General features: G+C 42.6%; 2 protein-coding genes across 3 annotated transcripts; one reads left to right on the top strand and one right to left on the bottom strand.

The window, feature by feature from the left end:
• The first annotated feature begins 225 nt into the window (after positions 1 to 225).
• mtch2 (mitochondrial carrier homolog 2) lies at positions 226 to 10,425 on the top strand. 2 transcript variants are annotated; one of them, XM_076109842.1, is made up of 13 exons: positions 226 to 375; positions 1,438 to 1,522; positions 2,180 to 2,286; positions 2,782 to 2,808; positions 2,898 to 2,954; positions 5,026 to 5,083; positions 5,264 to 5,315; positions 5,411 to 5,470; positions 7,095 to 7,188; positions 8,135 to 8,182; positions 8,286 to 8,353; positions 8,435 to 8,510; positions 9,628 to 10,425. In XM_076109842.1, the coding sequence occupies exons 1-13, from the start codon at positions 289 to 291 to the stop codon at positions 9,712 to 9,714; spliced, it is 906 nt and encodes a 301-aa protein (XP_075965957.1). In that variant the 5' UTR covers positions 226 to 288; the 3' UTR covers positions 9,715 to 10,425. The 2 variants fall into 2 exon arrangements, with proteins under 2 accessions (XP_075965957.1, XP_075965958.1); XM_076109843.1 differs by having other exon boundaries at positions 321 to 375; positions 2,772 to 2,808.
• Positions 10,426 to 10,819: 394 nt separating this feature from the next.
• LOC142969804 (zinc finger protein 414-like) lies at positions 10,820 to 14,143 on the bottom strand. The gene is made up of 5 exons (XM_076109841.1): positions 14,003 to 14,143; positions 13,667 to 13,777; positions 13,028 to 13,133; positions 12,412 to 12,947; positions 10,820 to 11,884 (listed from the first exon to the last, which is right to left on the bottom strand). The coding sequence occupies exons 1-5, from the start codon at positions 14,049 to 14,051 to the stop codon at positions 11,715 to 11,717; spliced, it is 972 nt and encodes a 323-aa protein (XP_075965956.1). The 5' UTR covers positions 14,052 to 14,143; the 3' UTR covers positions 10,820 to 11,714.
• Positions 14,144 to 14,500: the final 357 nt, after the last annotated feature.

Raw genomic sequence — 14,500 nt, 5'->3', positions numbered from 1 at the left:
ATGATATACGCTCTTTTCTCAAATGTTCTGTCATAGTTAAAGAATCCAAATATAACATGTTCATAGAATAATGAAAAATCTTTGTACAAAACATCGCTACTAAATTTTGAGATATTTTCCCATAAGGAAACAAGGAAGGTGACATGAAGGAAGAGACCGCTTTTAGTGAACAAGCAGTACATGAAGAAGAACACCAGATGGCGGTACCATCATAAAGGGGCGCTATCGACTCCTCTGGCGCAAGACGAAAGAGAAAGACTTCCTCGTAGCTCCACTGTCTCTGCAAAAATGGCGGACACGTGTGGCCAAGTCTTGCTGGGATCAGGGCTCACAGTCCTCTCCCATCCTCTGATGTACATCAAAGTCCTGATCCAGGTAAGAGAAGAAGTGCTCGTGCAGACGACGGGAAGATGTTACTGGTTAAGCAGCGGCTCGGGTCACGGTTAGCTAGCAGTTGTAACGTAAATACTGCACGACCCAACTAGCTAGCAGCTTGAAGTGCAAACTGCTGAAGTACTTTGAAAATAGCATCGATTATGAGTGAATTATTGTGCATGGCTTAAGCCCTTCCGCTAACTACCATTGGCTCTATAATTCGACGTGAACCTCGCGTTAATACACACCAGCAAACGGCATGACAACACCAACTAACGGCTACTGTATTGGTCCGTCTTCTGTCCCGATGACCTTCTGTTAACAAAACACTCGGCAGTAGGCGGAAGTGAGGTGTGACAGACACTTCTCAAAATTCATACTGTATTAATTGTGCTGTTTTGTTCATTTTCTGTACTTGTCATGTACCAGAACACGTCCTGTCACATATTCCCAAATACATAAGTTAGGTTTTTATTACTAACAAGCTAATTTTGCGAGACCTAACAGCTAGTTAACGTTAGCTGTCAGCCGACCAGCTCTGCCACTGCTATCTAACATTAGAGCTTCTATGTTGCTGCATTTTAGAACAATTTCCCGGAGTGACAAAGCGATTAATAGTTTACATTCCTGGGACAGTCACACACACAGTGGCTTTGTTGACCTGTTTAACAGTAAGTGGAAGGTCGGGGACTCTTCTGTCATTTACTGACCGGCGCCCTTTGGCCCACTAAAATAGCTCGTAAGCTAACAGATCTGTTGCTAACTAGCTAAAGTCAACGTTAATCAGTAAGCCAACTTGATACAACGTTGGCTGTACGGTCAAAAGTTGTTTTACGTAATAGCACACAGAGAGACGCGTGTATCGCGGGGAGACGGAATTTATTCAACTGACGACGTGAACAAAATATTGAGACAAAAAAAATAAAAGTTGACTAAATGTGTCAAAGAAACTAGGAAGGTGTGGAAGAGTCTCTTTGTGGAGTTGAGGCACATGACGAAAGTGCATATCCAGCTACAGTAATCACTTCTTCTTATTGTTGTGTGTGTGTGTGTGTCTGATAGGTAGGACATGAGCCACTCGCTCCCAGCCTGGGCAGGAACCTGTTTGGCAGACAAGTCTACCAGCTGCCTGGACTGTTTGCTTATGGTGAGTGACTCTCCACATTAAGCCTTGTTCAGAAAAGGAATCTGTGACATTTATTACAGCACTCTGAAGCGGGCAGGACGAGATGGGCTTTTAATGTCTCTCTATGGTTGTTTAATCTTGTAGCTCGTACTTTTACTGTGACAACTCTGTCTGTCTTCAGCTGTGTTGGAAGTGTTTTTGAAATTGGATGAGACCGGATTGACACATGACATGAAGTTGTTTTTCTTTTAGGCCCCTAAAAGTATACATGTCTTTGTACTTAAAACCGTAATTACAAAAGCAGCCAAAGCCTCTGGAGTTCTCCTGGTTTCTAGTTTAATTTAATTTTGGTTATGATCCCTTTTTTAAAGTTTGGTTTATTAGTTTATTCTTGTTTATCAACAGATTGCAAACTCAGAAAAAGTTAATTTATGTTTGACCGCTGGGTGGAATCTCTTTACAATCTAACAGGGACAAACTCTCACGTTGAGATCATCGGTCACATTTAAATGTGCAAATGTTAATTCCTTCGAGCGATCGCTAACAATCTGAGATCTTAAATTGAAGTTTTTAAAATGACATGATGGGGATTTCTTTATGCATCTACTTGATATGAACCTCGTACTGTTTTTCGGCCTTTCCTAACTTCTTCTGCTGTGTGTTTTCCGACTGTTCCAGCCAAACACATCATGAAGATAGATGGAACAGCGGGTCTCTTCAAAGGGCTCGTGCCAAGGCTCTGTGCCGGCTCCATCGGCACCATTGTGCACAGCACTGTTGTGCAGGTAGGAATGATCAAGTGCGCCATGAAAAGTATGTCATCATACCTACAGCTTGTTCTTCAGATGAAAGTATGTAATCGTATGCTTGTATGGCAATAAGTATCATCCTGAAAGCATTTACTTTAACATCAATTCATTTGAATGGAAAGTGCTGTTTAATCATCAGCTATATTCATTCTATCTCTCTCTATATATATATATATATATATATATATATATATATATAATTTTACTGAGCTTGAGTCTTGCGAAACAATTCATTTTGATTTATTTATTTTTTTCTTTATTTTGGGACAGCAGTTTAAATGACCATAATTCATACCTCAGGTCAAAAGCAGTTTAATTCCTCTGCAATGCAAACGTTTGTCAGAGGGAGGCTTGAGAATATAAATCGATGCGGTCTGCTGACGGGTATAGCATTGTAATGTTACAAATGTGACACATCAAGTCTTTATTCACAAGGGCAGTTTTATCATGTTAACCTCTAGTTTCTTACAGAAATGTCAAGAGCACGGCACACCTCAGGTAAGAGCTTTTTTCTGATTTATTGTTTGAACTCCAACATTAATATTGTTTAAAGACGGGTGGAGCTGAGGTTTGATCCTGTCGTCCAGGTACTGGGAGGTCAGCAGAAGGCTGTGGAGGGCTCCCTACAGCACGTTGTTAACGAGGTAACGCACTGGCACAGTTACAATGAGGGGCAGCAACACACCAAGCAAGAGCCAACTCAGGCCACACAAGTGTCTGTTCTGTTTAGTGCTCTACGCTTCATTTATTATACATTTAATATAGAAGTCAGCCTCTGTGTTTTTACGAAGAATCTAACGGCTCAGCTGCCCTTCAGCATGCAGCTCAACAAAGTCCTCCCACAACTTCTTTCATTGTGGTCTGGCAAGGTTATTTATTTATTGCTTAATTTGATAAGGGACAGTGCACATTAATAAGAGTTAGCCAAGAGGCTATTTCTCATCTGTAGTCCCAAGAGGCAGATGTTACAAAGTAAACCTAAACCTTCGGTTGGTCCTTATCTTTAGGCTGCACAACATCAGACCGTTTATTTCATTACTGGAAAATGTTTTATTTTGACTAAAAGTGAATTAATAGTAATGACTTATCAGCGACTAAAACTTGGAAGGATGTGACTAAAACTAAAAAAAGCTTCTCGTCTAAAGACTAAATCAAAAATTGCGGACAAAGTTAACGCTGCACAGTTGGTAACGCTTCGGAAAGTACCAACAAAGGCCACGAAGAAGCTGTCAAAAACAAGTAAACAATCCAAAAAATGTATGAGACATGTTTGTTCGACCTCAAGGATGCACACGTTTAGAATCTAAAATAACTAAGTTTAATGTTCTGTCTTTGCCATTATATCCATCTTTCTCTACCTTATGCATCCGTACTGAGTGAGATACAATTTGTGAATAAACATTTTTGAGAGAGCGGCAGATGAATTGTTATGAAGGTCTGGGGATTGTTTTTCTATTGGTGCAGAAAAAAAGATTTGAAGCTTCAAACTCGGTGACATCATTCTGACGCCTTCAGAACTTACAGCAGTCCGTCAAGACTTGAGTCATACAACCCCTGTTTAAAAAGAAAAAAGATTTGAGTCTCTTATGTGTGCAATAAAAATCCTGCAGTGCGTCGATATTCATTAAATTAGCTCATTATCATTATTAGTAGTTATCAGGTGGAAATGTTCTCGGCCACATTTCTCAGCTACTCTTCTTATCCCACTAATGTGCCGATCTCAAAGTTTAGCTGCAAAGCTTTCTGAGCTGTCAAACGGAGCGCTTCACAGGCGTGAAACAAGCTACCGAGCGTCGGTATCATCTGCCCATCTCCATTCATTGTGTTACATGTCAATGGAAAATGTTTTCTATTTACATCAAGAGGTACGCACATTTTATCAGTCGGCACTGTCTCCTCAAGTTCAGGGGTCTTCAACGTTTTTCCAAACCATGTATACCTCTTTATTGTGCATTCAATACTAAGCTATTCAAATAATACACAGAGGTTCATATAAGTTAAGTTTATTGTCATATACATTTACACATATACGAAATTTGTCCTCTCCATTTAACCCATCCCTAGCTTATTGGGAGCAGTGCGCAGCTGAGAAGCACCCGGGGAGCAGTTAGGGGTTCAGTGTCTTGCTCAGGGACACTTCGGCATAGGACACGTAGCAGCCAAGGATCGAACCGCCAACCTTGTGGTTGCCGGACGACCCTCTCTACCCAGTGAGCCACGGCTGCCCCATAATATATTCATGTTTTTATTTTAAACATGTGCAAGGTACAGTGAGTAGGGAGGCCTTGCCACTGCCATTCATAAACATACCTTGTCAGCTGATACCAATGCCAATATCAACATTGTCTGTCAATTGCATGATAATCATGCATACAAGCTATTCACATTGACGTTTTAATTTTAAATGTGAAAACGAAAAATGAGTGATGGCCTATAGTGCCACTGCCATGCATAAACATACCTGTTATCTTGCATACAATACTGAACTATTAAAATAATGGACACATTCATGTTTTGTTGTCTAATCAACCAAAAATTTCGCGGACCCCCTGCAGTACCTCTGGGGGCCACGGACCCCCTGTTGAAGACCTCTGCTCTAGTTCTCTTTACTAAATGTCATTTCTTTTTGAGGATCAAACTAGGCTTATGTGTAGAATAATAATGTATTATTATGTTTCATACATACACCTCGGTTGCTTGTTTTCTCTTCCACAGACAACCAAAGAGATGATAGCCCGATCCTGCGCCACCATTGTCACGCATCCCTTCCATGGTACGTCACTCTTCAGATGCCTTTAGCTGGCTAACTACGGCGTTATGCATGCGACACTCCCAGAGGCTGTATTATTCACTTGTGATACATTTAAATGTTTTAGTTGGATCTGACAAATGTGTGTGTGTGGGGAGACACTAGTCTGCATGTCAAGTCTGTTTTCCTCGACTTGTTTTTCAGTGATTACTTTGCGATGTATGGTCCAGTTTATTGGGAGAGAAACAAAATACAGGTAAAGTTTTCATGTTTTAGACACCAACCTCAATGAGAAGAGCCGTGACAGTAGTCTAAAACTTACAAATGTGTATCCATGTCTTCTGTTGTCAGCGGGGTGTTTGACTCCATAGTCACAGTCTACAGAGAAGAAGGCTTACTGGGCTTCTTTGCGTAAGTTTGACTCCTCTTGTCTTCTTTCTTCTTACTACGGTTTTTGGTGCATTGACTCGATGGTCAGCTTTGAATCCTTCTAAAGGCGAAATACCCCAGGAGATGGTTTGCCTTGGTGCTAAAGTGTATACATCTATATGTGCACAGTGTGTTGATGAATAGGCTACACACATTGTTTAACCCTTGGAGAGAAAAAAATGCCAAATATGTCAAAAAAAAAAAAAAAAACTTTCGAACCTGCCGACAAACATGAGGGAAATAAAATGGACCAGCCCCCAATTTATGTTAAGGCCAGCCTAAAAAACAAACTACCGTATTTTCCGCACTATAAGGCGCACTTAAAAGCCTTTAATTTTCTCAAAGAACGACAGTGCGCCTTGTAATCCGGAGCGCCTTATATATGGATCAATTGGTTAATTGGTTGATCCATACTGGTTGTACACGGCGCTCTGTCAAAATGTTTCAGTACGACTGGTAAACTACAAAGCCGCACCGCGGTAAACACCGGTACTGTGCTTACTCCTAGTCCAACACCACTTGTGTGTATAAAGACCCCAAAATGGCACCTTTCAAGAGACACGCTTACGACGCTGAGTTAAAACTCGTTTTATACGTAAGTTGAACAATTTCAACGTTTGACTGTAGTAGCTTCTATTCTATGTGCCTTATAATCCGGTGCGCCCTATATATAAAAACAGTTCTAAAATAGGCCATTCATTGAAGGTGCGCCTTATAATCCGGTGCGCTTTATAGTGCGGAAAATACGGTACATAACCCTCAGAGGACATTTCTGGCTTTTTAATGTTTTGATCATTTGTGCCATTTATTTTATTTTTTTAATTTAAATTTATTTTGGAAGTTTAATCTCCAATAATAAAATACAGACACTCAGACCCTCAAGGACAAAAATGGCCCTTATTGAAACTAGAATTTTTTTTATTTTTTTATTTTTTATCACAACCATTACAGAATAAATCTCACACTATTATATCAGGCTTTCAATCTGTAGCTTAAAAATTGTAGTCTCAACCATTTTCCACCAGATTTTCTCACGTTTACGCAACGGGGCAAATGTTTCCACTCGGGGCGTTGCTGCTGTATTGTGTGTTTGATGCTAATCAATGATATGTCCCAGACTGGGGGGGTGGAAATCCCCACAGCTTTTGGTATACAGAGAAAAGTGAATTATTCCCCCATAACAGTGGCATCATGTAAACAAACTGGCATTTAAAGTCTTCAAATTCAGAATGTCAATAAATGTCTTTTTTGACAGACATATTTGTCCTCTAAGGACATCAGACTAACTTTAAAGTTAAGACTCTGGGGTAAAAAGTGCCGTCCCCGGTGAACATGATGACTTATCGGCCACAAAACTGCCAAATTAGATGATCTAGAGTACTTTGTGGATATATTTGAATATATATTCTGTCCTTTACATTACAGCTTAGACTTACGGTACTGTACTCCGCCTGAAAGTGGGAAGCGCTTCAGTGTCAAACTGAATTCTAACCATGGCTTCTAGTGTTAATTTATTCTTTTACAATAGTGTGATCTTGCATATCCAGTATGCGGATTATTGTCCCTCATACTCTTGATGTTTGAATCCTAATGTTTTCTTGTTCAGCGGTTTGATTCCTCGCCTGCTCGGTGACGTCCTGTCTCTGTGGATTTGTAACCTGCTGGCTCACCTCATCAATACATACGCCATCGATGACTCGGTATACCACTTCTTCTTTCACCCTGCTTAGTGCAGTCAAGTGTGTAGAGGTTCGGTTTAAGGACTCACTCTCCCAGAAACACTCCTGTTCTGCAGTATTTACTCACAGGGCTGTAGTGGAGGTTACACGTACAGAACACATCTGTTAGTGCGCTCAAACTTAAGTCCGGTCTGCAGCTTCTGGGATTCATATCATCTTCCCAGCTGGATCATTGTATCCCATGACGGCCCCTTTTTTGTCTTGTAACAAAGAGCAAACCCCCTCCCCCCCCCCCCCCCCACACACACACACACACACACACACTCATAGGATGTGTAGGCATGCAAATCTCCAGGAACTTCCTTTTATTTGAATATTGGATGTAGTAATAACCGTTGATCGTTAAAAAATAGAGGCACATTGTTTCTGTGACAGCTCAACATTCTAATGTTTTTGATTGAAAACTATGCAATTTGACATCATTTTTTTGCCATTATTGTTACCATAGATAAAGCCCAAAAGCTTTTGCAAAACTTGCTATAGTTAAATTCTAATTGTGTTACTTAAACTTATCAAAGCCTTTGTCTGAACACTGAATTCCTCTGGCCATGTCTGCCCTTTTTTTTTTTTTTTTTTTAATCATATTCTCACAATCAAAAGAGCAGATTCAGAAAATGTAATGTATTCATTCACAAATTAAAAAGTCATGACGAACAGTTCCCTAATTAGTTTAGAAAATGAGCTTGCTAATAATAATAATAATATTGGACTAGAGCCGAGACCCCCGAGTCCATAATCTAAAGCCAAGCTTCTCTTCTTCCAAGCTCCGGTTTATTCTTACCACCACAGCCCTGGTTGTGTGTCACATAGCCAGACCTAGCTCTACCACTGCCCCTCCATGCTGAGGGTGTGTGTTCAGTTCAGGCTCACATACAGAACTAACACTTTCATCTGTTCCTCCGTACAGATGAGTCACACAGGAGAAATCAAGAACTGCTCTCAGGCTGTGACAGGGGTAAGTGTAATAAACGAGGCCCGTCTACAGCATCCGATGTGTCTACAACATTTTGATCACCCCCCCCCCCCCCCCCCCCCCCCCCCCCGCTCTCTTCTTCCAGTTCTTTGCCAGTATGCTCACATACCCTTTCGTTTTGGTGTCAAACCTCATGGCTGTCAATAACTGCGGGTGAGTCGGCAGCTTCATTGCCACTGTACAGCCTCGTTTGTGTTGTATGGAGCAGGTTTACAGTTCCTTTTGTCCTCGCAGGCTCGCTGGAGGCCTGCCTCCCTATGCATCGGTATGTCCCACCTGGGTGGACTGCTGGAGGCATCTAAGCAGAGAGGTAAACGCATGGCACACCAAACATCTGTGTACACACCGCCTACACTGGACAGATACAGATGTCACATTAGGCACCACAGTGGTGGGAGTTTTTTTCTCCTCAGTAACCATCCCGTGGACGTGTGTGTTAGACCAAAAGATACAAACAGAAGGGTTGTATGGGCCAACATAAAAACATTTTAGACTCCTAAAATAAAGGCTCACCGAAAGAACGCAGAGATTCCACAACACCGCCATAAAGAAGATCTGCTGTCACGCCAACTTCAATTTAAAACACCAAACAGCGATGGCCTAGCACCGTCCCAGTGTGTGATTTCAGATGGCACGCCGGCATCATGAGAGCAAAAGAGGCGTATAGTGTGACGTACAGCATTCTAACGTCCCTGTAGGTCATCGCTCTCGTCCTCTGCTCGGAGGGTAAGGAGCTCCCGGACCTCGTCGTCCTCCCAGTCGGCTGCCATTCTCCGTCGCTGTAGGGTTAGCTAACCGCTACCAGCGTTTTGGTCCCGTTTCTACCTGGTTGTCCTTCTTCGAGACACGAGGTCCAGCTGCAGTTTTGACTAATGACACTCGTGATGAAGTCATTTGTTCGTGAGCTCTTTGCGACACCAGAGAAGACAAACGCATGGGGTCTAACATGATGATGATGATAATCAATCAATCAATCAATCAATCAAAATGTATTCGTATAGCACTTTTTATGATGACATCACCAAAATTATTCCAATGAATGAGTTACCTGTCGGTCCATTCAGCCTCATGTTAACAGCTCCTGGGTCAGTCAGTGTCAACACGAAACACTTGAACTCAACTTTATTTTTTTTTTATTTTGGACCAACTGAGTTGAGCTACAGCTGTGAAGTGGCCTAAGCGTAGTTGGAACAGGTCACATTACACACCACCAGTTATAGCAAGTACACATAATGTGATCGCTGTTCATGTATTTGATCTTCCCAGATGTACACGTGTATTAACAGGACCAGTGATCTCCTCGTGTGCCTTAAGCAATTCTATTTACTTTATAATTTCATGGTACAATGCTGAAAATGTCCTTTTGGTCACATGTATACTGTACCACCAGCCACTACTAAAACACTTGTATCCTCTCTTCTTTCCAGGGCAACATGAGCAGAGGCAACAGTTTATTCTTCCGGAAGCTTCCGGCAGGAAAGATATACGCTGTTGACCAGAAGAGATTTTTTTAAAAGCCTCAAGAGAACTGAGCTGAACATAGTTGTGATAATAAAACAAAACAGAAATCAACATTGCCTGATCTGGAGGTTGGACAGTCGGCACTTAATTAATCTTTTTTTTTTTTTTTGTATGCACTTGTTTACTATGGTTTTTTTGTTTTTTTTTGTCAACCTGCCATCATGTGAAATAAAAACACATTTCCAGCAGGTTTTGTTTTATTAACACATTGAAACTTCAGGGCTGTGAGATAATACGACGGAGCATTTATCATTTTAAAACCCACATGTACTAAATCTGATGGGTGGATGGCTCATGCTGTCGAACCCATCATCTTGATAATGAACCCATGTGTTAAGTCTTTTCTTTTTTTTAAATGTATAGAGTATCGACAATGGCTCCCCTTCATCCAACGTGATGGGATTTGTTTGTTGAAAACAGCACTTCAGTCTGCATGTGGTAACGTCTAATAATGCACACGTTAGTGATCGAGTGGGACCTCTTGTCATGTGATATTGTCTCTGTGTTAATTCTAAAGCTCAGTGGGCGCGTAATGCTAGTGAAGAGGAGGGAGAGGTGATGGTTGTTCAGGAGCATGTTTGGATGGGCGGAGGCGTGGAGGGTAGCCGGAGCTGACCAATGTTTTGTTGGCGCTCTGAGCAGCCAAGTGCTTGTATCAACATGTTCTGACTGACCCAAATAATAAAAAATTGCTTTTTTTTTTACCTTGTCTTTCTTGTAAAGCTGTTTGTAGAAGGAAAAAAAACAATCCAATGTTTGTCAATTAATCCCATGAATAGACCAAACAATAGCTAACAAGTGCGTCCCAAAGCCTGATCTGTCTTCTTCCTCTGAGCCATAGAGCTCATTGTTGTCCAGAAACTATTAAGACATCAGTGAGCCACGCTGTAACACTGGGTGACATGTTTCTCCATTACAATGAACACAAACACTAGTTTATTTTGATTCAATCCCACATCGACCGTCCTGCTGCCACAAATACTAAGAGCACCAAATGTGGATTAATCCGCTGCTGCAAACTCCCCAACAAACGCACTATTTCCTCTAGTTTAAGGAAATTACGGAACCTTTTATAAATAATGAAACAATACATTGGTGAGCTGTTTATTTTTTTATTTTTAAAGCTTTACAATAGGAGCCAATGGGTAGAGAGCCACAGATGTGTATTGACAAATAAACTACCTCATTGTTGGTTGCTGTCTTTTCATTCGATTTGTTTCACACAAAAATCTAGAATAACAGCAGACTGATCCTGGAAGGGGCGGGTACGACAACTTTAAACAAGAGAAGCAACAGTGTAGGATTTAGTGGCATCTGGTGGTGAGGTTGCAGACTGCAGCCTCCTGGATACCCTGCTTTTCCAAGCGTGTAGACAATTCAAGCTGCCACTTCAACTTAAAACAGGGAAAGCCCTCTAGAGCCAGTGTTTGATTGGGCTACTGCCTATGCAGATGTGAAGGGCTCACTATAAGCTCAAAGAAAACCGATTTTTAGTTCCACGTGATAATACGCGAATGAAAACAAATATATTTCCTCCATTTCTGCCAACAGATCCCCCTAAATCCTACACACGGATCCTTTTAACGACGCCTGTGTCTGTGTCCATCCAGTTATAACAGGACTGTACAATGGATAATCTTGTGGCTACTTTCAATGTGAAAAACCAAAGTTAGTTATTGTTAATGCAGTGACAAAAAAAAGTAATGACATTGTTGGGTTTTGCTTGTCAATAACCACATTTTATAGACTGGAGTCTCTACTACTTACCCTGGGAAGATACTACTACAGTCGTAGTAATGAACTATGTACAATCTTCAAATGTGTGTGGAGGACACATGTTGCAGTGTTTTGTTAAAATGGATAAAGTAATGCAAAAAATGTTCAACAATCAGTTAATAACTCACTGCTACAGGCAGTTCGCTCAGAATAAAAAGGTGACGGAAACATCCACCGACAGAAGAGTCCTCGAGGACGACGTCCTCCCGCCTCCACGCTACGAGCTGGCAGCGGAGCTCCCCGTGTCGTCGGCGGGTTTGCTGCCGCTGTGTTTGCTGCTGATGTGAAGAGTCATTTCCTTGCGGTTGGTGACTGCGTGGCCACACTGCACGCAGGTGTAGCGCCCTTTAGTGTGCTCCCACAGGATGCGCCTGCTGCAGGCCGTCCCTGGTGGATGAAAGGACAACTGGATGTCAGCGCAAAGGAACTGGATTATGGCAATTTAGAATTCAAAATGTCATTTCTCTGCGACCATGAGATGGACCAATGAAGCTCCGAAGCTTGTTTAAGTTGAAGCGCACTATTTCAATACTCTGTGTCAAAGCTCGTCTTGAATGAAGAAAACTTTTTGATTTTTGGACAAGGCTAATCTGTGACAGGAACCTTCAGCTGTGATTTCTCAACTAAAACTAAAACACACAAAGACTAAAACACACAAAGACTAAAAGACTAAAACACACTCAAACTATGTTTGAGTGAGAGAGCTCATTTGTCACCTTGAAAATAGCAGTTTGACAAACTAATCTCAACTCAAGGTCCTCTTACTCGCTTTTAACTGCGTCTCATGTAGAGACTCACCGAGATAACCGACACTTTATTTGTTTGTTGCAGCCGATACCAATATTGTGGCTAAACATGAGGCCACATCTGGCCGGCTACAGCTGTGTGCTTTAGTGGGAGGATGAGAGGCTCACCTTGACCCTTCTTCCAGACAGCGACAGACCCAGGAGAGCGGGGCACCGGTCCGGGAGCAGGGTGGATGGGCTCAGGACACCTGGTCTGTGTCAGGGGCTGACCCTGGACATCCTGGGGGTCCGAAGCGGCAGTCGGGCCATCCAGGTTTAAAGATAGAGGCAGATCCGAGGGTTCGATCTTGATGCGAGGCTGGGGTGCTGCCTCTGTGAGCAGCGGCGGAGCGAGGTGGGGAGGGGAGGTCTCCGGTTTGGACAAGAAGGGGGGTCCGAGGAGAGGGGGGGCAGGGTCTGCCTCTAGAACAGCGGCAAGGAAGGAACCTTCCGTGTTTGGGATTTCAGAGGGAAGCGGCTGGGGGGCGGACACTGGGTCAAGCAGCGGGGGCTTCTGGTCCAGGTCCGGGTTGGTCACAGCAGCAGGCGCAGGGGGGGCCACCGGTTCCGACGGCTTCGGCCTGCCCCGTGACACTTTGGAACAGGTGTGCAGGTGAGTCAGGAGGCCGCGGTAGGATCGCAACTTTGTGCGGCAGCTCTCGCACCTTTCGGAGGAAGAAGCGACTTATTACGTGACTCGAAACATTTTGAATGCAGCAGAGAGTAAAAACAAAGAGCAACTCACAGGAAGAATATGTTGGGCTTGTGATGATGCCTCATGTGTTGCATCAGTTTCTGCATGTCGGGGAAGGATCCGCTGCATCCAACGGTGGAGCACAGCAGGACCTTTCCTGAGGAGAGGACGGACGGCGTTCACACCATGTAGGTTGACTAACCACACAACGGCAGCACAGCTTCTCTCATAACACCTTCCCTCTCATCTCTCCAAACTCCCAAAAAACTACAGCCAGATAGGGCCTTATTCTCCTAACTCCACATTGTGTGCTTGTGTGTCTCTCTCTCTCTCTCTCTGTGTGTGAGGAGACTTATTCTGTCAGATGGGGAAAAGAGTAGATCCATAAACATGGAGTTAGCTAATGCTCATTATACCATTTGGAAAAACACAATTTACACCAAACAATGTAAACCTGCATGCTAAACTGTCTTTCCAAAGCTCGAGCCAAACCCCCTTCTCAGACCAACATTAGGTGTCGTTCATCTGCATTAGAACTGGAGGAAACTAAGCTTAATGTTATGTTTATTAAAGCCAACAATAATGGTTCCTCTCTAAAATATTAGGGTTAGCTATTAACATGGAGCTGTTAACGTCGCATTAAAACTGATTTACTTCACGCGCACGAACTTGCAGAAGTGAAGGGCTCACCTGGTAGTGACTGAGCGGAGATCTCGTGGTCCTTGATGTGGCTCTCCAGAGACGTCTTGTCCGAGTACACACGCTTACAGCCGTGTAACGGACACGATGTCCTATTGTTTCCTGAGATGGACAGACGAGGCGTAATACAATTCCGTAAAAATGTATTATTCACTTATGTGAGAACAGTGTGTGTGTATAACGGCCCGAAGTTAGCGACAGAAGACCAGCGGGTTAGCATGCTAGCTAGCGTGGTCAGCTTTAAGTTCGCTAGTGTCGCTAAACACAACGGGACAAAAACGCAGCCAGTGTGGCACCTGTCTGCGATGTTTGAGCTAAATTACAAACCTCCGCTTCCAGCCTCGGCTGTCTGCATGGCTGTGCTGCCCGAAGACATCGTGAGGACGGAGCAGCTGATCTCTGCAGCGACGACAAAAAAACAACAGAGGAACAACACAAATCGACTACAAGAACCAGAATGCAATGCGACAAGAACGGCACGTACACATCGTTTATTTACGTTTATTCATTTGACATATGAAACTTACTGTTTTTTTTGCTTTTGTGTTTATTTACACAAACACTTTAATTTATATCTATCTTTATTTATTGTTATGTAAAACGATAGGTACATGTTTATTGATCAGTAAATATTTGCATTATTAAATAACACATAATTCCTTTAGTATTCACCACAACCAGTCGAGGAAATCCAAGTCAAACTTGGAGTGACTGCACAAGCTACCTTGAATGATGGTGCATGTTTGAGTTGTGTATAATTAAAGGCTGCAATAACGCCAGCAGTTTGTTTTTTAATCTTCTATCGGACTATTGTTGTTTGTCGTT

The sequence above is a fragment of the Anarhichas minor genome, unplaced genomic scaffold (assembly GCF_050575085.1).
Source record: "Anarhichas minor isolate MPS153535 unplaced genomic scaffold, ASM5057508v1 ptg000042l, whole genome shotgun sequence".
Taxonomy (NCBI): domain Eukaryota; kingdom Metazoa; phylum Chordata; class Actinopteri; order Perciformes; family Anarhichadidae; genus Anarhichas; species Anarhichas minor.
This window is presented reverse-complemented; position numbering and strand designations above follow the sequence as displayed.

Coding starts and splice junctions, on each gene's coding strand:
- mtch2 (XM_076109842.1), top strand. CDS start 289: ATGGCGGACACGTGTGGCCAAGTCTTGCTGGGATCAGGGCTCACAGTC. Junction 2,955..5,025: donor TACAGCACGTTGTTAACGAG/GTAACGCACTGG, acceptor TCTCTTCCACAG/ACAACCAAAGAGATGATAGC. Junction 5,084..5,263: donor TGTCACGCATCCCTTCCATG/GTACGTCACTCT, acceptor CTTGTTTTTCAG/TGATTACTTTGCGATGTATG.
- LOC142969804 (XM_076109841.1), bottom strand. CDS start 14,051: ATGTCTTCGGGCAGCACAGCCATGCAGACAGCCGAGGCTGGAAGCGGA. Junction 13,134..13,666: donor CTCCGCTCAGTCACTACCAG/GTGAGCCCTTCA, acceptor TCCTCTCCTCAG/GAAAGGTCCTGCTGTGCTCC. Junction 12,948..13,027: donor AAGCCCAACATATTCTTCCT/GTGAGTTGCTCT, acceptor TTCCTCCGAAAG/GTGCGAGAGCTGCCGCACAA.